Below are 24,003 nucleotides of genomic sequence, written 5' to 3'. Positions count from 1 at the left end.
GAAGTTGAGGTAGTCAGTGCACTTCTGTGGTATATGCCCCTCCCCCAAGCAACGAATGCACCATGAGTGCCTGCTGCTTATGGGGATGGCCTCATGGCAAGATTAGCACCTCTTAAACCTGGGGGTTTAAGTCCTAACCCCATGTAAGGAAGAAAATAGAAAAAAAATACTATCCTGGCCTAAGGAGTAACAGAGAGGAAATTTTTTTAAAAAGGCGGGGCAGGAAAATGTAAGAAATGGAAATAACTATCAACTATAAACCTTTAACAGAAACACTTACATTGCTAAAGGCAGTAAAGATTCTTCATCAAGGTCTCTGCTAGAGATTCCATCCCACATCAAGGGCAACTGAGAAGGAACTGAGGGCAGTTGGACTGCACAGCGCTATACAGTTGCCGCTCGCATGTGCAGCCCATGTTGCATCCCTGTGTGTAGGATTAAAGTGCCCCTGAAGTGGAGCACCCATAGGGACACTACTTGAGGAAGAAAAGAGAAATACCACATGCATAAGCCTTTTAGAGTTGATCAAAAGGGATCCTCTTCATTCCACGTCCTAAGCAGGGACAATTCAAATATGTTGGAGGAAGAGAATCAGCAAAAAGATCTTTTTCAATTTTCATAGAAGAGACAGCAATTGCTCTGTTTGATGTAATACTGAAGTAATATACAGTGCCTATTAAATATAGGAACATAAGTGTTGCCACAGAGGATCAAATCACTGGGTGCATCTCGTCTAGGTTTCTCCCTCTGGCAGTAACCAATGGACAATGCTACAGAGGAAGGTGAAACACCACATCCAAATAGTTCACACTTGGGTAGGTGCAATGACATACATGTGGGATGAGAAGAGAGGATGTTAACTAAAGGATCTCTTCCTCCCAGCAAAGATAAACGTTAGAAAATAGTGGTTCAACCTACAACTCAAAATTATTTATACATACATATACACATCATACATACACACAAGAAATCTGTTCATTTCATTTTGTTGGGTGGTGTGAGAAAATGCTCAGAATCAAATCTAAAACCAGACATAGTTCTTGGACATTGTATTTCAGCTGACAGCGTCAAATTCTGCTGTGCCTGGGACTCCTATTTATCCAAACAGCAGTATACTAGGGAACTTTTACTGCACAGCAGCTGTGTCCACCCACACAGTGCATGGCAACAGGGTCCACACGGACAATTAGTGCACGGCTTGCTGGAGTGCTGCAGGTTTACACCGAACCTTGCCACATACTAACTGTTCATCTAAACATACCCTCAGAAGCTGCACATCTGCATTTAAAAACAGTATTTGGCCCACAATGGGGTTTTGTTGTCATTTTAAATAGATTATTTAAATTCTGGAAAATGAACAATTGTGTAATAATTGGTAAGGATGCTCCAAAACCGCATCTCTATACAGATATACTTGGTGTGTTCCATAATCTATACCTAGCTTCACCCTCTCCCATAATGTGAAAGAGTTACTCCTTAAGCAGAGGATAGGGAATATGGAGTCTTGATGTTTTCTCCTTCATGTTGCCACTATCTCACTAGTACCTAGGATGAGTCACTTAACTTCTTTGTTCCTCAGTTTTCCTATCTTTGGGTAGAACACCCATTTTTGTAAAGCATTTAAGATCTTTAAATGTTATATTAAAGGTTTGCTTTCCATGTAGTACTAGCATACAGTATTTGCTAAAGTTCATTTGAAGACAGTTAACACCTGTTTGACAGACTTTAAAATATATATTTTTCTGCTCCTCTCTTTTATTGTCTATCTGATCTTAAAAAACCCTCTGATCACCATAAAGTATTCACATAATTTGATCCTGCAACAGCATGATTATTTTATTTCTATTTCTTTTTTTGGCCAGGTGGTGCGGGCAGAGAAGATGAACTGTTATGAAACAAAGATCCTGTATTTAAGGAAATACCTTTATTAAAAATGAATGCATGAAGAGATATATATGGTACCAAAAAAGATTTTTTTTTTAATTTTCCTATTAGGAGTTAGCAGCTCTAAGCCCCTCAAAAAACATTACTAAGGCAGAGCATCTTTCTATTGGCCAAAAAATTGAATGTGAAAAATATTTACATCCCCACTAAACAGTCATAGAGAAGAAACCAGTGTGTTATTGTGCAGAACTACTCAATTTGACAAGTTATATACATTATGATTAAAGTTATAATGCTCACTACCAGGATACATTTGGTTTAATAAGTATATTTACTGTACTTGGAGGCTTTTGTTTGTCTATATTTTAATGTACACCAAGATATTTTAGGATTCACTAAACAACACAGAAAAGCTAGATGACAAAATGTGAGGCCTAACTAGTTTTCTTTTTGTGCTTGTAAGCAGTTCTGAGTCTTTGTAAACAAAACTATCCACTAAACAGAAAAAAACACTACTGGCCATTTAACAGTATGTGGAGAACCCTTAAGACAATTCTACTAAATTTAGAGTCAACATTGTTTTATAGTTCTTGCTTAGTTCTTATTTTTATAGGGTCTTGATCAGTTCTGCTCACAGAATGATAGACTTACCTGTCAGAAGATGAAGAACACGAGGAAATGGACCAAGTTTTTCTTCAGTAAAAATATACAAATCAGAAACCATTCTGATGTAATTTTAAATAGAGTTTCTAAATTACTCTGATCTGGTAAGAAATTATTCCTTTATTTTAATATATTTATTTTCTAAATGCAGCCAACTCACTTTACAGTGGTCATACTGTTGCTGTAAAGTTGAAACATCCCCTCCAATGGGCATCTGCTTTTTCAGCTCTTCATCTTTCACATTCAGCCATTTGATTAGCTCTTCCAGTGATGTCAACAGCCTGTTCCATTTTTCTGCACTTGCCTCCAAGTGGGCCCTGCAAAAAGATAAAACAGTGTCCTACTCAGAGGCTTGCCCTACATCCAAAATCTACTATATTTTATTTGAAGAAACTTGTCCCTGTTAGAATAGGAACACATCCCTAACACCTACATGCAAAATAACTGCTTGAATGTGCATTAAAAGTCACCACTTTAAATCATTTTGCACTGCAAAAGCAAATTAGTCTGAGAGACAACAGAATGTGGACGAATGTCTGTCTGATGTGTGAATCTGCCTCAAACAATGCAGAGTGCATATCTGAGAGGGATGAAAGAAAATCCCCACTCTCTGTTATGAATCTGAACTTGTAGTGTACAAATTACATACATCTAATCTTTGCACCAAAATACACTATTTCTGAACTTTTGAGGCAAACTTAAATCTTTGATGCCAAGAGCCCAAATCTCCAAGGCTGAAAGAAATGATGCACACCAGCAATCAGCAATGATCAGAACTAAGGAATTAATTATGAATGGCTGAAAACTAGGGCTGTTAAGCAATTTAAAAAATTAACCGTGATTAATCGTGCTGTTAAACAATAATAGAATACCATTTATATAAATATTTTGGATGTTTTCCACATTTTCAAATATATTGATTTCAATTACAGAATTACACACTTTATATTTTTAATATCAATATTTACACTGTAAAAATAAAAAATAGTATTTTTCAATCACTTAAGTACTGTAGTGCAATCTCTTTATAATGAAAGTTGAACTTACAAATGTAGAATTATGCACAAAAAATTACTCCATTCAAAAATAAAACAATGTACAACTTTAGAGCCTCCAAGTCCACATGCACTTACTTCTTGTTCAGCCAGTTACTCACACAAACAAGTCTGTTTACATTTGCAGGAGATAATGCTGCCTGCTTCTTGTTTACAATGTCACCTGAAATTGAGAACAGGCATTCACATGGCACTGTTGTAGCCAGCGTTGCAAGATATTTACATGCCAGATGCACTAAAGATTCATATGTCCCTTCATGCTTTAATCATCATTTGTGAGGACATGCGTCCATGCTGATGATGGGTTCTGCTCAATAACGATCCAAAGCAGTGCAGACCGACGCATGTTCACTTTCATCATCTGAGTTAGATGCCACCAGCAGAAGGCTGATTTTCTTTTTTGGTGGTTCGGGTTCTGTAGTTTCTGCATCGTAGCGTTGCTCTTTTAAAATTTCTGAAAGCATGCTCCACACCCCGTCCCACTCAGATTTTGGAAGGCACTTCAGATTCTTAAACCTTGGGGTGAGTGCTGTAGCTATTTTTAGAAATCTCACATTGGTACCTTCAAATCTGCAGTGAAAGTGTTCTTAAAACGAACATCATGCTGGGTCATCATCTGAGACTGCTATAATATGAAATATATGGCAGAATGCGGGTAAAACACTCCCCCAAGGAGTTCAGTCACAAGTTTAATTAACACATTTTTTTAACGAGAGTCATCAGCATGGAAGCATGTCCTCTGGAATGGTGGCCAAAGCATGAAGGAGCATACGAATGTTTAGCATATCTGGCACGTAAATACCTTGCGATGCTGGCTACAAAAGTGCCATGTGAATGTCTGTTCTTACCTTCAGGTGACATTGTAAATAAGAAGTGGGCAGCATTATCTCCCATAAATATAAACAAACGTATTTCTCTTAGCGATTGGCTGAACAAGAAGTAGGACTGAGTGGACATGTAGGTTCTAAAGTTTTACATTGTTTTTTCTTTTTGAGTGCAGTTAGGTACCCAAAAAAAGCCACATTTGTAAGCTGCAGTTTCATGATAAAGAGATTGCACTATGGTACTTGTATGAGGCGAATTGAAAAATACTATTTCTTTTGTTTATTATTTTTACCGTGCAAGTATTTGTAATAAAAATAATATGAAGTGAGCACTGAACACTTTGTATTCTCTGTTGTAATTGAAAAATTTATATTTAAAAATGTAGAAAAACATCCAAAATATTTAATATAAATTGGTATTCTATTGTTTAACAGTGCAATTAAAACCGCAATTTATCACGATTAATTTTTTTGAGTTAAATCGCGTGAGTTAATTACAATTAATCAACAGCCCTACTGAACACACAGTGGTGGCACAGGCTTTTTACTACATTAAGCCTGAGTCAGTGATTCGTTTCTGCAGTATTGTGCAGTAATGCAATTAAAAAGCATGCCCTCACTGTAATTTCTCTTGATAATGGTAGACATTCCTGTTTCCTTTGTTTCCCCCTCTGCTCCATTCCAAGCTATCCTGACATGGGACCTTCAACCAAGACTAAATACTTAACAGGCAGTTGTGTAATCTCATGCCACTGCCTTTCTACTGTACCATCAATATACCTAGTATTTTCTATTCTCTAGCTGCCCTCCCTACAACGTCTAGACAATTGTAGTAACGTCCCTCTGTTCTACTTTAATTCCGGTCATTCTGTGCTTTTGTCAATTAATTTTGAACCCAACATATAAGTTACTTATACTTGTTAACAATAATTTCACTTGCCACATGTCAGCCAGGTTACAGAGCAGAACTAAATCCTTTTCAATGTAACTTGCTGCTAGCTCCATGGTCTCTGCTTTTCTGTTATCAACAAGCAGTATTATATATATTTGGTTTCTGTCTTTTTTTTTTTTTTTAAAATACCTGCTATTTCAATTTTTTTTAATCCATTTTAGCTGTTACTCAGACCTTAACTCTTTCAATGCAACACTACTTCACCGGCCTTCTTCTGTGCTGTCATCTTAAATAGCAGTTCCAATGAATGCCCAATACTGACAGTTATTAATCTGGCACTACTTGGAGGTGCATATGAAATATGCTGGAAGGTCTACATTTTGGTGGGGTTGTGATACTTAGGAGGGGTGTGGTTCTGAAGTGAGGGAGGGATACGAGGTGGATGAATTGGGAAGCACTTGTCATTGGGATTAGATGGAAGCAAGATTAATTTGTAGAGGCAAGGTGTCTCCAAGAAGGTTGAGCTAGGAGGATTTAAGGAGAGTAATCTGTTTTCCCTTCACCCTAATCCATGAAAGCACTTAAGCACCTATTTTGTTTTTAGCAAGTACTTAAATGTTTTCCTAACAGAGATGCACTTAAGCAGGTGATTTCCTAAATTGGTGCTCCTAAGCTTCCAGCCTCCCCACCATTCGTCTCTCTTAATGCTGAATTCAAGCCAGCTGTCTATATGCTGAGATTGAACATACAGCCAGCTTGCTGCCCCACACGGACTTGTGAATGAGGTACTGCAACGGAGTACAGAGCATGACGTTGGAATCCACACACTGCCTTGCTCCACAGAATCTTCTAATTCAAAAGGGAGAAAGCCAACAGAAAAGTAAGTGGCACACTTGAACCTATTAAGGCCTGAACCCAGCTTTAAGGTAAAGAGGGAACCAAGGGACTTCAGTGGGAGGAGTCACACAGAGGGCAGAGACAGAGTGCCTCCAGCAAATTCTGTTGAATGGCAAAACCCTAGTTTCAGCAGAAAGGTCTGAGACCCCAGGACTGCTAACTCAAGAGAATCTCGTAAATAAGTATCCACTGCCATCCAATAAACCACATGCAAAATCACTGCCAAACAATACATTTTCAGAGTCCGCTCTTTTAAATCTAATAAAGATTATGTCCCCTTATATCAAGATACTGCACTGTGCCTACAAACTTCAACAGTATCTATTCAAAATATTTCACCCCAAAGGTGACTGTGTTTCAAAGCAATATGAAGAGATTCATGTGCACAGTTTGTATTTACATATTTTAATTTAAACTGATTTTTTGACCATAAGCCCCTCTTAAAAATAATAAACTCAGGGAACTCCCAGGATTCTCAACACTCCGCCTTCCCCTTAATCAGTGCATTGCACCAGCCCTCCTTACAGTAGATGGAAATTGTATTATGCTTTCTACCACATGTGTTATTGCTCTCTTTTGCACCTTTTAGGAAAGAGGACCACATGTTGAGTTCACTGCTTTGCTGTTGAACCAACAGACTGGCCTTTTTTTAAATAAAAGAAATCTCTCTAACCGCAGTTGATTTACTTCTACTGAAATGAGACATTTGTGGAGATTTTTAGGACAAACAACAATTAGATTTAAAAAGAACCAACCTATCCATCTAAGTTGCTCTCACCTCTAAAAGCTGGTATTGCCTGAGGTTTTACAATTCTGTTCCAGTTATTTAGCAGACTTCCCATATGAAAAATGAATTGAAACTTTGGAAGGAAAAAATATGTCCCTAGTCAGATATTTAAAGGACACTTTAACAGTGTTTCACTGTTAATTTAACATTCCCTGCAATAACATTAATCATAAATGAACTCATTTGGCATTAATGTGAATTTTGTGGTATACAATACGAGATTAAATTCACTATTATTTACCATTAATGAGTGTCCATTTGTGTGCCAGATTAATGACAGTAGTAGAATATTACCAGCATACGGTTTCAAAGTCTGGTGGAACCCAGATGTTCAGAAAAAGCCATTAAAGTAGTATAAAGGTACTGCTTAGGAATGAAAATGAGTAAGTATCTCACCAGAAACATTGTAAAGAGGTATAAAAGAAATGCACACTTAATGTGAGTATCATGGTTTATTTTAACCCAACATTCCTGCTTTTATTTTCAATATTATTGCTTATAGAAGTGTGATATATAGCTGCCATAGATGAGTGGACACATGCTCAAATTTACAAAGGAAGAATTAGGTTTTTGATGGAATTCTGCTCAGGGTATGTGCTAAGCAGCAGTGGAAAAAAACATAGTCAGGTTTGGGTTTCAGCCACAAGGTTCAGTGAATCCATTTTGTAATCTCATCTGTATTTGTGACACAGGTATCAGTAGGGGAAGAGCTAGAACTAATGGGAAACTATGTGGGTCTGGAAGGCATCTTGAGTTTTGGAGACTTTTTGCTTTTCTTTTGTGCCTCATGGAGAAAAGATTTTTGTCCCTGTTTGGAGACTGGTCCCACTCTAGATAGTGCTTCCCACTCTAGATAGTGCTTTCCTCTGCAAGGAAAGCTTTGACGTTCTGTGCCCCTGGTCACTGGATTCATACAAGAGAACTTCCCTGAGAAGGCCATTTGAAGTGGACTGAGTCAAGGGATTTGGAGGTGGGGGCAGCAGTCAGTGGGGGATTTATTCCAAAAGCATCGCAGGTTGGTGAGGAAGGATGTGCCTGCTGGATCCCAAGCATTGAACTAGGCTGATATTCCTTCTGGAGATGTCCCTATCAGATTCTTGGCTGGAAGGGAGGAAGGCAGAGGCCACAAAAAGCAAGCCAGACTAGAGCGAGATTCTGCAGGCTGAGAGCAACTGTGCAAGAACTCCCTTTCTATGGACCCTGAGAGATTCTTCTCACAGCTGGAGCACCTCTTGGCCTTTTGGCTTGCTCTGTTTGGATAACTCCATCACACTGGGGGACAATGGAACAAATGGAGGAAAGAAGTTCAGTGGGTGGTCTCATTCAGAGAATCACTCTTCCTCTCCCACACTTCCTCCTCTCACCCCACAAAAAACCTTTTGTCCCCTATACGAAAAGGGCAGAAGGGGAAAAAACACCAATCATTGATGCCCCAAAATTCTGCTTTAAAAGACCAGCCTCTAATGTACAAGACAGGAAAATGCTGAGCTGCTGCTCTGTTCATGTTGTAGACAGCAGAGAATCAGGAGTGAAAGTGGAATAAGTGTGGTCAACTCTTAAAATTCCTCTGGTATTAGCAAGAAGAGAGATGCAATCCAGCTGTCTGAGATTGTGGGCAAGGTCACAATTGCCAGAAATGTAAATTTTGAAGTAGCTTCTGGATTGTATCTGAAAGTACACCTCTAAATGCTGGCAGCCTTTCCAAACTATAGCACTCTTTGCACATGGCAACAAGCGAGGAAACTAATCATTCTGGATAAAATCCATTCCTGTAAACAGGGCTAGCACTAGGCTCGATGTACCATTTGAGTCTCACTTCAGTTTGATATTAAGGGTTTAAATTGGATTTAAGTGGTGCATGGGGACTTGTGCTAGCCATTTGCAGGGTGAATTATACTCAAGAGTGCCTATTTCAACAAGGACTAAAGCCCAGATATGAAAGTGCACATGACTGGAAATTTTATTCTGTAAAAGAAATGGAATAATCCTAACCTGGGCACAGTACAAAAACAAAACACAAAATCACAGCAAAATCAGACTTTTCAAACATCAATATTAGACTATAAATTCGATTTGTGGTTCTTACCGGACCTATTCTACATTTCACTTATAGTTCATCTCTCAATCCAGGCACAGCAAGGAAACAGAAGCATAAAATGCAAACAATTAGAGAAACACAGTCTTCACACAAACAATACTTATAATTTCTGTCCCTCTCAGATTTTTTCATTATTATTTTATTCTTGGATGTAGACAATAGAACTATAAGTGAAGCATGGGGCTGAATAGGCAGAATCACAAACATTTCAGTTTCAATGGATATTAGAAAAGATTAATCTGTTTTGTATATGTTACTCCAGTTTGTCGGCAAACTCTTTCCAGACTGTTTTTAGTTGTAGTTCATATTCAGAGTGACATGCTGTTCAGCAGCATAGTGGATGTCAACAGTAATCACATCCACACTGCTAACATTAATGATGTCCTGCGGACAGCGTGTTCCATGTATACACAGAAATTAAAAATAGCTTTATATCAAAAAAGAAAGTATTTCCACAAACCTTCCTTTTAAAATAGCAATCACAGTTTTGTGCACAGCCTCTTGCCTCGGAATTAATGACTGACTGGGGTAAATGGCTCGAGGGCAATTTGGACCATTAATTTCTCTCAAATGATCATTAATCCCCAGGAAAGGTCAAGTAACTCAGCTGTAATTGCTGGAACTCTTCAGCTGTTGATTAAACTGTAACATATGAACGGCTTTTAATCTCCCTCTTTTGGTGATTTATTCGGTGAGTGAAGCTCATGGAAGTCCAAGTTTAAAGAGACTTGCTTCAACTAATCACAGAGCAGGTCAGTCTCTGCAAGCTCCCTTCCAAACTCTGTTGGAGCCCTTAAATTCCAAAATATGCTATTCTGGCTGTGGGCTGAGCAGAGGCTGCCCCTTGGGCTTGTCTGTGTGACAGTTCAGCAATACGGCTAAGTGGAGTCTAAAATTAAATGACAAAGTCATTTGTACCCTTAGTTTACAATTTAAACTGTTGTGCCAAAATTCAAGTCGATTGAATTTTCTGGCCTTTGGAGAATTAATACGGATACTTAAGATTACTGGAATAGAACACAGTATAGTTTGCTTTAATCAATAGCAAAGTAATAGCTACTAAAACCTCTGTAAAGGCATTTACAAATAATTAACTTTAATATGGGATTCAGTTTACTCCCTACAACAACTATAAGATAATATTGTCTTCTTACAAAATGATATTTTAAAGATTTTAATGGAGACTCTTGTACAACATTGGATTGGATGTTCTAAAAGATACACTTTGGGAATTATTTGGGGGAAGTTCTATGGCCTATTTTATATAGGAAGTCAGACTAGATGATCAAAATGGTCCCTTCTGGCCTTGGAATCTATGAATCTGTGAACATTTAAAAAGGCAGGGTTTTTTTTTCCCACTTATTAGGTTCAAAATAAAATAAATGAACACTCCTTTTGCCTATCTTTTAAACACTTTTGCCTTTTGCCTCACTTTTAAACAATTTTTCATAAATCATCACCTGCAAAGATCTTCCACAACACACACACAAAAATACAAATCCACATACCCAGGATATGAACCGTATAAAAGTACTAACTTCAGTTAAAAATATAGATTCTCTTCACACCAGATGTAACTCTACAGAGACCTTCTGATTTGCAACACTGAGATAGGAGAATCAGGCCCACTTTCAGAAGACCTTAATAGCATGTGCAGCTGTAACCTGCCAGTTTGTACACCACTGAAGAGAGTTACCTAAGTAGTTAAACCTCCATGGTTAGCAAGTGCCCAGAGTTCTTATATCTGAGCCCAAAAGTCTTTTAAACAAGAGAATACAGCAATATTTTAGAACAACAATGAAAGCCAGACATTGTCCCATTCTTATTTTGATGCTTCTGTTACTAACCTGATGCCAGCTGACTTTGCTTTCAGGTCATTCCAGCGCTGGTTCATGTCATCAAGACGGTGCTGGAGCAGTGCCGCTTCCTCCGAGTTTCCCAAGGCTTTTACCATTTTCTGTCTGTTTCCATCAATGCTCTTGAAGATGTCATTGTGGGCATCAATCTCAGCCTGGATGTCCTGGAAAAACAATGAGAAAAACTCAGGTATGCTAGTTCTGTAACTAGAGCAGACGGGATATATTTGTTATGAGCTTCCCTCCCACCACACCTCTGATGAAATTTGCCAGTTATCAAGATGGCAACATTGGAGCTATTTTGCAACATTTTCTTCTAAATAGAAAATTTCCCACTATCTGGATGTTTACAGAAAAAAGAGCCACATTTCCATGAAAATTTGTACTTGTGAAATTTCAAAGAGTTGCCAAAGGAGGAAGTAACTCAAGCCCAGGCTGTCTAGAGGACTGAGCACACTGCTAGGAGCCAGGAGACACGGAGCTTTATTTCCACTCCCAACTAGCCTTAATAGTACTTTGCAATTGTATAGCACTTTACCACCATTAATCCTCAAAACATATAGGTAACTATCATTATCCCTATTTTATAACTGGGGAAATGTGAGTTATAGATATTAAGTGGGTTGTTCAAAACTACACAGCAAGCCAATGTGGGAACTAAATCTTCTGAGTCCTAATCCTATGCCTAAAGCCTTCAGACCAGCAACCCCCAAAGCAGCTGACTTGACCTTTCTTGCTGGCACCTTCAAAAGCGCTGAAGGAGCAAAGAACTCAAATCTCATTGACACTGCTATTATTAATATTAATAAATAATAAATATAGCTGTTAGGTTCCTCACTGTCCTTTATGCCTTTGAAACTCTTCCCCACCTGACACCTGTCTATATGTGGCTCCAGAAATGAAGTCCCCTACATCTTCAGATGTCATTTAAGGTGACTACCGCTACCCTCTTTTTCCTCCACTATACAACATTTACAAATGCACTCCCAAATCTTCACAGGCAAAAAGTATGTGATCTCAAGCTTCATCACACTCACTTGCCCCTTAGCTCTTTAAAATAAAATACAGCAGGAATTTTATGTACATATCCAATGAGATCCACTCACCCTGCAGTGCTTTAGGCTATATATTCTAGTTAGAAACATTCACAGTGTATTTCTGCAAGTTAGACCTAATTTTACTGACTACTACAGCAATCACTAAAATCTTTTTCCAGTTCAACTACTGTACACTAGCTTTTGCTATATATGGTACAGTATACATGAGAGGGCAGGATACATGTTATACTCTGCAGTAGATACTACCACTGGGGGAAAAAAAATTAAAGTAAAAGTAGACGGCAAGTTCCTCATTTCCCAACCCTCCAAATGAAATGGAGTATATTCACTGATCTCACATCTTCCCCAAAAGACTTTACTGTAATCCATCAAACCAAGCACGTCCCAGCCTTCATTAAAATAAAATGCAACAGCACTGACTGACATTGAAAGAAACTCCAGTATGATTGGCCACTGTTTTCTAACATCTGTGTATGAATGTATAAATAGACAAATGTAAATGAATGAAAGAGCCCTGGAAATCTCAATGAGATCAAACAAAGATTAATTATTTAACAGAAACCTGTTACAGATACAAACAAAAACTTCCTTTTTCAGGGGAAACAAGTATGAAATCCCTTAAAGGTTTAATTCTTTCAAACTCTCTTCAACATAGGCCATCCCTTCCCAGTGGGCTTTTAAACACACCCCCAAGTGGGTGGTGCTGCATCTAAAAATGGCTGCTACGCATACGACAGACATTTGGGAATGCACTGACTGTTGATGTTCACTTGGGATGCTGTGAAACTTATAATTATACTCCTTCAAAAAATCAGATGAACAGCTGAAAAACTGAAATCTTTGGAGGAGAGTCTATACTTGACAGAAATCATGGACTGCAAAAACATGTATATCTCTGTTCCTTCAGAGGGCAGGGTAAGTAAATTACTCCCTGTGCCAGTGAACATGGCACAGTAACTCTGCCTGGCACTGCCACTGAACTGCCATGTGGCTTTGGGCAACTCACTTTGCTATTCTGTGCCTCAGTTTCACCCATGTAAAAGAGGGACAATGATACTTGTTCTGCTTTGAAGAGCTAGATGATATTATATTTCTCATCATGCTGAGAACAGACCTTATGAAAGGGGTATTACGGGAATGAACTTGCACTGCAATACTGGAACCTGAATTAGGCAGCAGCGCCATCAAACTCCAACAACCTTCATATATTCATGAGAGTATCTGTGGTTCTGATCCTTCAAGTTCATACATGCAGGCAGATCCCTGCAAATGTGCAGACACCTTAAAATCAACTAGACTCTGCACAGTTGCAAAGGGCTGATCTTGTAAGAATGGGAGATTGGGTAAGATGTTCATAGATAATAGATTGGGTTGACATTGAACTATGTATTTCACAGACCTAGCCAAATCTCCATCTCCAATCTTACCTCTCCCACACTTAAGTAGCAAATCCAAACTGATTTCTAATTTTACAACAAAAATATTTATTTTGGGCTATTCAGAACCTCCAATCAAAATTTCAGCCCTGATTTCATTTAAAAAGGGACACTGGTTAGTATGTTCACTTAGAAGGTTAAAAATAATGTTTCTTTCAAAATGGTTGTGATTCTTGTATTTGAAAAATGCCATGCTTTGTTGAACAAGCCACTATGAATTTATTGTCTTTGCATTGCTGTTCACATGATTCATCTATGATGCCCATGCTACTGGCAGTACAGTTCAGTGAATAAGCTTTAGTAATTAACTTGTCTTCCTATTGTTGACCTTCTCTGGTTAGACAGAAACAAATACTACCAGTTGCTACATAAACAAACACAAAGTGGTGGATCAGTTTCTACAAGAGCAGAGACCTGCCTCAACAGAGCTTATGAAGACAATCAGAACAGGGGCTCCCCTACTACACACATCAGCAAGCCCCTGGCACAGATGGTGGGTGTGGGCAGGGTGGATGGTGGAAGGTAACGGATGGACATAAGAAGAGCCATTTATCTGCACTGGAAATATAAAAGAAAATAAATTTGTTAGTCTCTAAGGTGCCACAAGGACTCCTCGTTTTTATTTTTAAAAGAAAAGACAGTTAGCTTTTCTGTAACTGGTGTTCTTTGAGACGTGTTGCTCATGTCCATTCCGTATTAGGTGTGTGTGCTCGCCACATGCACCAGCGCCGAAAGTTTTTCCCGTAGCAGTATCCATAGGAGACCCGCTCTGGCACACTCTGGAGTGGCACCCGCATGGCATGGTACAAGGGGCACCGCCGCCAGCTCCCCCCACCCTCAGTTCCTTCTTGCCTGGAAGTTCTGACAGTGGGGAAGGAGAGCGGGTCATGGAATAGACATGAGGAACACATCTCGAAGAACACCAGTTATGGGAAAGGTAACTGTCTTTTCTTCGAGTGCTTGCTCATGTCCATTCCATATTAGGTGACTCCAAAGTAGTACCCCTGGAGGAGGGGAGGAGTTCAAGGACATGTAGATTGCAACACAGCTCTGCTGAATCCAGCATCCTCTCTGGCCTGCTGAATGATGGCATAATGTGCTGTGAACGTGTAGACAGAGGACCATGTTGCCACTCTACAGATGTCCTCAATAGGGATGTGTGCCAGAAAGGCCGACGAGGATGCCTGAGCTCTAGTCGAATGGGCTCTGACAACTGGCGGCGGGATTGCTGCCAGGTTGTCACAGATCCGTATGGAAATCCTCTGTGAGGACACCAGAAGGCCCTTCGTCCTGTCTGCTGTAGCGATGAAGAGCTGAGTCAACTTACAGAAAGGCTCTAGGTGAAAAACTCTAGGTATGCTCTAGGTAAAAAGTCAAGGCCATTCAGATGTCCAAGGCATGCTGCCGCCTCACCTCACTGGTCTTGTGCAGCTTAGGACAGAACACCGGGAGGAAGATGTCCTGGTTCATACGGAAGGTAGACACCGCCTTCGGCAGGAAGGCCAGGTGAGGCCTCAGCTGGACCTTGTCTTTGTAGAATACCGTGTACAGCAGTTCTGAGGTCAGGGATTTAATCTCAGAGACTCACCTCGCCAATGTCACCACCACCAAGACAGCGACCTTCCATGAAAGGTGGGAAAGGGAGCAGGAGTCCAGCGGCTCAAAGGGCAGGCCCAGGAGCCTGGAGAGGACCAAGTTAAGATCCCACTGCGGGACCAGAGTCCGTACCTGCAGGAAGAGTCTCTTGAGGCCTCTCAACAATGTGACTGTCAGGTCATGAGAAAACACCATCTGGCCCTGGATAGGTGGGTGAAAAGCGGAGATGGCTGCGAGATGCACTCTAATGGAAGAGTGTGCCAGATACACTGTACGGAAGAGCGCAAGGGACAGATGCTATGCTCGGATGCCCCCTGGGAAAAACCTCAGCCACTTGGCCAGGTAAGTCAGTCTGGTTGAGGGCTTCCTGCTTCTCAGAAGGATCTGTTGGACCTCATCTGAGCAGGTCTGCTCCTCTAGGTTCAGCCACGCAGCATCCACGCCGAGAGGTGGAGGGACATGAGGTTGGGGTGCAGGAGCTGACCGTGGTCCTGTGACAGCAGGTTCAGTTGGTTGGGCAGGGGCTAGGGAGGGGCCGTGACCAGGTTCACGAGCATGCCGAACCAGTGCTGGCAAGGCCATGCCGGGGCGATCATGATAACCTGTGCCTTGTCTCTCTTGATCTTTGCTAGGACCCTGATGTTGAGAGGAATCGGAGGGAACGCATACATCAGGTTCCCTGACCGTGACTGGAGGAAGGCATCAGAGAGGGAGTCCTTGACCAGGCCTGGCAATGAACAAAACCGGTGGTATTTCCTGTTTAGCCTGGTGGCAAACGGGTCTACAAGGGGAGTTCCGCACCTCTGGAAGATCATGCAGGCTACCTCTGGGTGTAGCGACCACTTGTGGTGAGAGGAGAAGTCCCTGCTGAGGTGATCCACTAGCCTGTTCTTGATGCGAGGCAGGTGACAAGCTTCCAGATGGATTTTGTGGTTGGTGCAGAAGTCCCAGAAACAAGTGCTGCTTGGCAGAGAGTCAACGAACATGCTCCCCCTTGCTGTTGATGTAGAACATCGAGGCCGTGTGGTCAGTCAGGACTCTCACCACCTTGCCTGACAGGTGAGGTAGGAAGACTCTGCATGCCAAGCGGACCGCTCTGAATTCTTTGACATTTATGTGTAACATCATCTCCTCCAGGGACCCTGGGTCTGGAGGTTGCCAAGGTGCATGCCCCAGCCAAAATCCGAGGCATCCAATACCAACTCAATGGAGTGATGGGGGATGTCGAACGGAACCCACCCTAGGACAGTCGTGCAATTAGTCCACCATCATGGTGAGGCGAGTACCGTCAGGGGAATGGTAATGACCTTGTCCAGGTGATCTCTGGACTGGGAATAGACAGTCGCCAGCCATTGCTGCAGGGACCTCATCCAGAGTCTGGCATGGCGGACATATGTGCATGCTGCCATGTGACCCAGCAGGTGCAGGCAAACCGTGGCCATAGTCAGGGGGAAGATAGAGACTTCCGCGATGAGGTCCATCAATGTATGGAACCTTACTAGAGGCAGGAATGCTCTGGTGCAGGTCAAGTCGAGCACCACTCCAATGAATTCGCTCCTTCACACTGGAACTAACACAGACTTTTCATCGTTCACCGGTAGGCCCAGGGAGCGGCATGTGGCTTTCAGCACCGCAGCATCCTCTTGGACCTGAGAACTAGAGCTTCCCTTGACAAGCCAGTCATCGAGGTACGGGTAGATCTGGATACCCTGATGCCTGAGGTAAGCAGCCACCACCGACATGCACTTGGTAAATATTCTGGGTGCTGTCGCCAGGCCGAATGGGAGGACCGCCAACTGGCAGCGGCAGGGGCCCACCATAAACTGGAGAAAGCTCCTGTGACCTTGAAAAATCACTATGTGGAAGTATGCGTCCTTCAAATCAAGGGTGGCATACCAGTCTCCCGGATCCAGGGAGCCAAGGAGAGAACGCATAACTTTAGCTTCTTTAGATACTTGTTGATGTCCCTCAGGTCCAGGATGGGCTGCAAACCGCCCTTGGCCTTTGGGATTAAGAGGACTGGGAATAGAACCCCTTGTTCCTGTACTTGAGAGGAACTTCTTCCACTGCAGCAACCCCTTTACCTTCTGTGCGAGGAGACACTCATGAGAAGGGTCCCTGAAGAGGGACACGGATGGGGGATGGGATGGGGTAGAAATAAACTGTAGGGTATAACCCTCCACCACAGTATTGAGGACCCAGTGGTCTGAAGTTATAGTGTTCCATGCAGGAAAGAAAAAAAAGTTGGTCTCTCTGACCAGCAGAAACTGGTCCAGTAAAACAGACTACCTCATCCACCTTGTCTGACTAGAATATTGAAAAAAGCCCCAAGGCCCAACTGACATCAGTGGGAGTTGCTATTGAAATAGCCCCAAAAATGAGGTTTCATAAAATTAATGACCACTTTGAAAAGTTTGGCCCTCAACTGACTTGTCCAAGGTCACACAATCTGTGGCAGAGCTGGGAACAAAACCTAAATCTCATGAGTTCTCCCATTCCTGAACTTCAAGCTACAAGACCAAACAGGTAGTTAGGAATTGTTTGATTTGTTAGTGACAGCACAGTGGATATTTTATACAGTTATTTCGATAGCAGAGACATTACCCACCAGATTATAGCAATTTATTACAGAGTAGGGTTGCCAACTTTCTAATTGCACAAAACCAAACATCCTTGCCCTGCCCCTACCTGCCCCTTTTCCGAGGCCTCACCCCCTGCCCTACCCCTTCTCCAAGGCCCCACCTCCTGCTCACTCCATCCCCTCTCCCTCTGTCACTCACTCTATCCCACCCTCACTCACTCATTTTCACCGGGCTGGGGCAGAGGATTGGGGTGTGGGAGAGGGTGAGGATTCTGGTTGCGGCCAGAGATGAAGGGTTTGGGGTGCAGGAGGGGGTTCTGGGCTCAAGGTGGGGCTAGAAATAGTGTGTGAGGGGGCTTCATGCTGGGATAGGGGGTTGGAAGGCAGGGAGGGTGAGGGATACGGCTGGGGGTGCGAGCTCTGGGGATGGGGGATTTGGGATGGAGAAAGGAGGTAGCGAGCTAGGGCAGGGGGTTGGGGCATGGGAGGCGGTTGGGGTTACGGTTGTGGGCTCTGGGAGGGAGTTTGGGTGTTGGAGGGGGCTGAGGCAGGGGGTTGGGGTGTGGGCTCTGGGCAGCGCTTATCTCAGGTGGCTCCAGAAGCAGATGGCATGTCCGGCTCCTAAGCGGAGGGACCGGGGGCTCTATCTGCTCCCTGTGCCTGGAGGCACCGCCCTGCAGCTCCCATTAGCCATGGTTCCTGGCCACTGAGAGCTGCAGAGCTGGCACTTGGGGCGGAGACAGTGCATGGAGCCCTCCTGGCTGCCCCTGTGCCTAGGAGCCAGAGGGACATGCTGGGAGCTGCACGGAGCCGGGTAGGGAGCCTGCCAGCCCTGTGCCACAGGACTTTTAACAACCCGGTCCTGCTAACCGGAGCTGCCAGGGTCCCTTTTTGATCAGATGTTCCGGTCAAAAACCAGATACCTAGCAACCCTATTACAGAGTGAAATTCTGGTCCTAAACTACACAAGAGTATTCTGTAGCAGCCATGTTTGAAATGGCTTTTTCAGAATGGAAACACCATAAGACCCTCAATGCAGACTGCAGTAGCACATACTGTGCCACTATAATTACGGCCACTCATGTTTTTGTTTAGATTTTGCTTGTTTATTCATATATGTGTTTCCACGATGTTACATGCAGAGCCATAATATTTTCTTCTGAAAAAGGTCTTCAGAGCCTGCCCTCCACTAACGGTAAAAATATGACGGGTTGGAGAAAACTCCTTATTCCCAATCTGGGGTTTAAGCAAAAACAAACAGAATGAACTTTTAAGCAAAAGGTAAAATCTCACTCTTTTCTGTTCTTAAGAAACTCGAACCCCAGAATACTGCAGTTATTTGGTTATAAGTACTAACGCACAGAAGTTATGTTATTAGCCACTGTAGATAAAAAGATGTATGTCAGCCTTCGCTAAATAGCGTGTTAAAGATACACAAAACCATATTAAATAATAATATAGTTTAATAGTTAAAATTCATTTTGGAAAAGTCCTATACAATTTAATACAAAATTATAATATTGCTATATGTTTCTTTGTGACAACTGCTTAGAATTTAATAAATATTTTTCTTCTCCTGTAAAAAATCTATAGCGTTTTAGAGAATTTCTATAGAACTCCATTAAATTTCTATAAAAAGCTGGGTTTCATTCCCAGCAAACTCAATATGAATTTCCCATAAAGCAGAGATTATAATAAGGTTTTAAGAGTGATAATCCCCAGAGGACAATATCCCAGGCTATTTCTGTGGCTTTATTTTGTCGCTCTCTCCATCTGCCACCTTCTAACTCCTGACCTCTGAGGTTTATGACTGCTCCACAAGGGAACTCAAATGCCATGGAAAGCTCTTTCAATTAGAATAACCCATGAGTGTCAATTGCAACCGAATGGAACAGCAACATGCCAGACAGACATCAGCCAGGACATCTCTAATTTGGTCACTACCAATGAGGGCCCACAGTGGTTAGCAAAGCAGTGGAGGCATCTTAGGGCAGACTACTTGCTCTGTTTTGAATCAGATACATTATTATATTTACCTACTACTGCTGTAAATTGCCTGTGAGTGCATTTGTAGGTCAGATTCAATGCTCACTAGCCTCCATTGCAGGAAGGGCTTTGCATTTCTTATGCGGAAGAATACACATTAATTATGTGCTTTTCTCCCCCAAAGAAAAAAAAAAGCTGCAGCCAAAAAGAGACCATTAAGAAATAGGAGGAGGATAGCGTCAAGAAAAACAAGGGACAGATTTCCTGAAGGGGCACTTTCTTCTAGCCCCAGAAGAGAATTCTGACTTTTGAAGGATTCCTCCCGTCTCCTATGCCACAGAAGCTTGAAGTTGTCTGCTTTTAGGCAATCAATTCAGAAGGAATTCACACACAGAAGAGCAGCACACGTGTACATGCAAACCCTTGGGCAGAACTGCCACGATCATAAATCCAGTACTGGCAGAACTACATATAAAGAAAGACATTAAACCTTCTAAAATGTCACACAGACAGCACTGCCTATCATATCTATTGTGATTACTGTGTAAGTAGGTCAAAGCAGTATACAAAAGCAATTGGCTTGAGTATGACAGTAACTTAATTAGTGTTTAAGCTCTCAGATACTTTCTAAAAAAGAGTTTCAAAGGAAAAAACCCTCTAGATAGTATTTTTCATCTCCTTATTTTCCATGCTCATATTATCAAAAGTCTTGCACTGTAGCAAGGGTTTGCAAGAAGCTGACTCAATTCTCAATCAAACCTCTAGAAAAGCTTAACAGGGGACATGCAAAATGGTTAAGGATTCTTTTAATAACATGAACTATTTGTTTTCAAAGCTTGAGATTTCAAAGTGTGTTGACATGTTTTAATTTTCTTGATACTGGACAAATTCTGCAGCCCAGTCATGTGGCAGTGACTGAATGTCTGAAGGGCAGCATAAATCTAGTTCTACTAATTCCAGCAGTTAGATCTTTGGGACTGAATAAAGCCAAGCAGCACAATCCTCTTCAGTGAAATGTGACTCTGCTTTTGCATATGGGTTGCTCAAGCTTTGGGAATTCCATCTGGCTTCTGCATTACCACCACAGTAATTCTCTCCTTACAACATGTATTCATGCTTCCAGAAAGTTAGGAGTAGCTACAAAGCAGGATCTCTCATGATGCTAGTATTCCTGGCAGCAAACCATTCTGCCAAAGGATGAACATGATGTGTGCATGTGTTTATTGGTGTCATGGGGGAAAAGGCACATGAGGAAGAGTTGTTCTGAAAATACATATTCAAATTTCTGATCACAGTTCAAATAGTGAATGTTGCATGAATATTATTAACATTCTTCTACAGTACTTAGTTATTCTCCTATACCATATTAGGAAACCCAACACAAAAGATAAAAGGATACAGCAAGCTTTAGACAAAAAAGCAGAGAAAAGCGGAGATTTGTAAATTCTGCCTTTTGTCTAAAACTGCTACAATCAATTCTTTTAACAGGAATAAGATACTGGATGTCTTTCATTGGCACATTCAAAAACACAAGGGAGGATGTGAAATGTGCAGACACGAGGGCTCTATGTGGTACAAAAGAAATACACTAGTGCTAGCTACTACCACAGCTACTTTCTAAACTGTCATTAAATGGCCCAAAGGCAACTAGAAGAATGAAGCTTACTAACATCTGGTGTCTGACCTAAGCTTTTAAGACAAACAGCAGCAATTACAGCACTAATGTCCAGATATTGCCTACAATTACTGACTCTCAGAGAGGTTAAGTGTAGCAAACGATTTGTGTTACACGTACTATATACTTATTAAGAAAAAGCACATGTACACACAAACAGAGCCTTTTGTTGTCAAACTTTGTCACCTGCTGTTACCAGCTGTCACTAGAAGACACTTTTTTATTCATAATGGTGGACCTGCAGTACAGTACCCATCTCACTGTCTCTGCAAACTAGCTGAGAATTTGCAGATGAAACTGCAGTTGAGGATACTACAGAAAGCTCACACCTATCAATCTTTTCAGAACAGTGGTACTACTGATTTTGAAATGAAATGAAATCATTAAACAAACCATCCCTCCCGTAAGAAGAATAAAAAACCTTCACTGTATTCAACAAATAACCTGAGTTCAGTTTCCATCAGAGACTACATTGGTAATGTCTCTTTTAGAGTTGTTTAGGTAACAAGTATTTATTTCTAACAAAAATTGCATACAGGGTGTGAACAGTTTTTAGGATTTTAGGGCATGGGTGTGTGGCTTTCTCCCTTTCCTATCAAATCTTGCAATAACCTACAATTATTTTTAAAGCTGAACGCTTAGGAAAAACAACATTTATTTGCCCTCCCAACTGTGGCTCTGTATAACACCAGCAGATTTACTGTGTATTTTCCATGGAAAAAAAGACTGCATCAAAACACAGTAAGTGGAGCCAAACTAAAGATTCTGTTACATGAACCCATGCTACTGGTCTCAAATGGTGACACTTAGGTGAAAGTGGTACGTTTTAGATGAGTCCAAGTACCATACACTCTGATCAGTGAAATTGCTACACAACCAAGCATCCTGCCTCACAGCATTACGGTTATCAGGGGTTTAGATAAGGGAAAAGACTAAAACTAGATTGGGATGAGGAAGAGGTGATGAAGATGTGGGGAGAGTACTATTCTTATTTGATGAAGTCATTATACTGTTAAATTCACTCAGATCTTTTAATTTCACAAAAACAATTTTCAGTTAAATTAACAGCAGGTTATGGAACACTCTCTCCTGATGTCAAATTACATGAAATCACAAGCACCATGAAAAGCACCCTTGTACTGAAGGCTGAGCAACGCTGAATACTTCTGTGACTTATTTTAAAAAAGAGAAAGAAGGTGATTGGCAGAGTAAATGCTACAACAATACCTCTACAGACTGTGAAGGAAGAAAGAGAGAAAAATATTACTTTTAAATATTTGGGAGTTGACATCTAAGGACCTAGACAAACAGAAAATGAAGTTGGTAAAATTAGAATGACCTGTCCTTTTGTTTCTTTATTTGTTTGAAAAAAATAATACCTTGAAACTTGTCTCCTCGTACCTTTTCAAATTTTGTCAGCAACTCCTGTAAGCTGAAGGTCAGGCCAATCATGGTTAGGTGTTCCTTCGAGCCTACATCTTTCTGATAAAGATCCTCCAGTCAAGTCTATAGCCGCCAAAAAGTTTTGTGTTTTGTTTTTTTCCAACTATGCCTCCTTTAAACCCTGAGGAAAATCCTGAGCACGTACCTCCCTTGCACTGTACTCCTTTGGTGGAAGCTTACATTGTATCAACATTTTAGTGTTCCCACTGCACCCACTTGTTCTTATGGGCTGGGCAGTTCAGAGTGAATGGACTCGATGCTATTTTTTCTGTTAACCAGGTTCCATGATGCTGGCATGTTCTCCTCGTCTCTCTAGACGACCCAGGATTCCCTTTTGTTCACCCCTCTAATGACCTGCAGGTCCCAACAGTTTTCTGCTGGGCCCCGAGCTCAACGTTTGGTCTCAATTACACACAGCATAAGAAGCTATATCCTCGTGGCATGCAGAAAGAAAAAAGCAAACTACTCCAATCTTGTTCCACTCAGGAGATTTTTCCCCAAAAGACATTTTTGGGTAGAGAAACCAAACGCCATCTTCTTTAGAGGGATTAAAATAGGGCGAAGTAAACTTCGGTCTGAAGAAAAAGAAGAGATATCACCAAAACGCTGGACAGGAGGCCACCCCTTCTCTCACTCACTCTCTTTCAGCCACCAGCAGATGTGTTGCTATGGTAACGACCAAGCTAGTTTCAGTCCATTTCCTTCTGTCGGCCTAGCGTAGGGGATGCTGTCGTGCAACAGAATTAAGGCCCAGTTTAAAAGAAAAAAGTTGCTTCCCCTATTTAAGCGAAACCTCCAACAAAGGATCACGTTGTCACCTCTGAAACCTTCGCTGGGGATCTCATCCATAGAGTCCTTCGCTGCTCTGCCAGCAGCGTGCTAATCTATTCCCCAGCATTTGTTTGTTGTTTTACTCAGCATCCTCCCTTCCACCACCCCGCATGCTGTTCAGCAGCTAAGCTCACTCCCACTTCCTGGAGGCCTCCCTTGCTGCAAAACATTAATAATGCTAAGAAGTGCAAAACTCCTGGACCACTAGCCCCCCACTTCTCCACTTGCTCATCACACTTCCCTCTCCTCAAGAGGAAACTGGGATATTTAATCATTAAATAGGTTTTTTTAAAAAACTGTTAAATGAACTGTAATATTGCAACAAAAGCCTACACACACACACACACACGTACGTACGTCTTATTACTTCATATGCAGATTGTTTTCATTTGAGGCCTTTGCTCTCATTTCAGCAAGAAACCTGACACCTGAAGTTTGCAT

General features: G+C 41.5%; 1 protein-coding gene across 5 annotated transcripts in view; it reads right to left on the bottom strand.

The window, feature by feature from the left end:
* Positions 1-24,003, bottom strand: part of UTRN (utrophin) — a 594,587-nt gene that overhangs the window by 194,550 nt on the left and 376,034 nt on the right. For all 5 annotated transcript variants that reach the window (XM_037894924.2, XM_043543078.1, XM_007056268.4 and 2 more), the window contains 2 exons: positions 10,948-11,120; positions 2,708-2,864 (listed from right to left, as the gene is read on the bottom strand). In XM_037894924.2, the coding sequence (XP_037750852.1) occupies positions 2,708-2,864; positions 10,948-11,120 (330 nt within the window). The remainder of the gene's footprint in view (positions 1-2,707; positions 2,865-10,947; positions 11,121-24,003) is intronic.

The sequence above is a fragment of the Chelonia mydas genome, chromosome 3 (genome assembly GCF_015237465.2).
Source record: "Chelonia mydas isolate rCheMyd1 chromosome 3, rCheMyd1.pri.v2, whole genome shotgun sequence".
Classification (NCBI taxonomy): domain Eukaryota; kingdom Metazoa; phylum Chordata; order Testudines; family Cheloniidae; genus Chelonia; species Chelonia mydas.
This window is presented reverse-complemented; position numbering and strand designations above follow the sequence as displayed.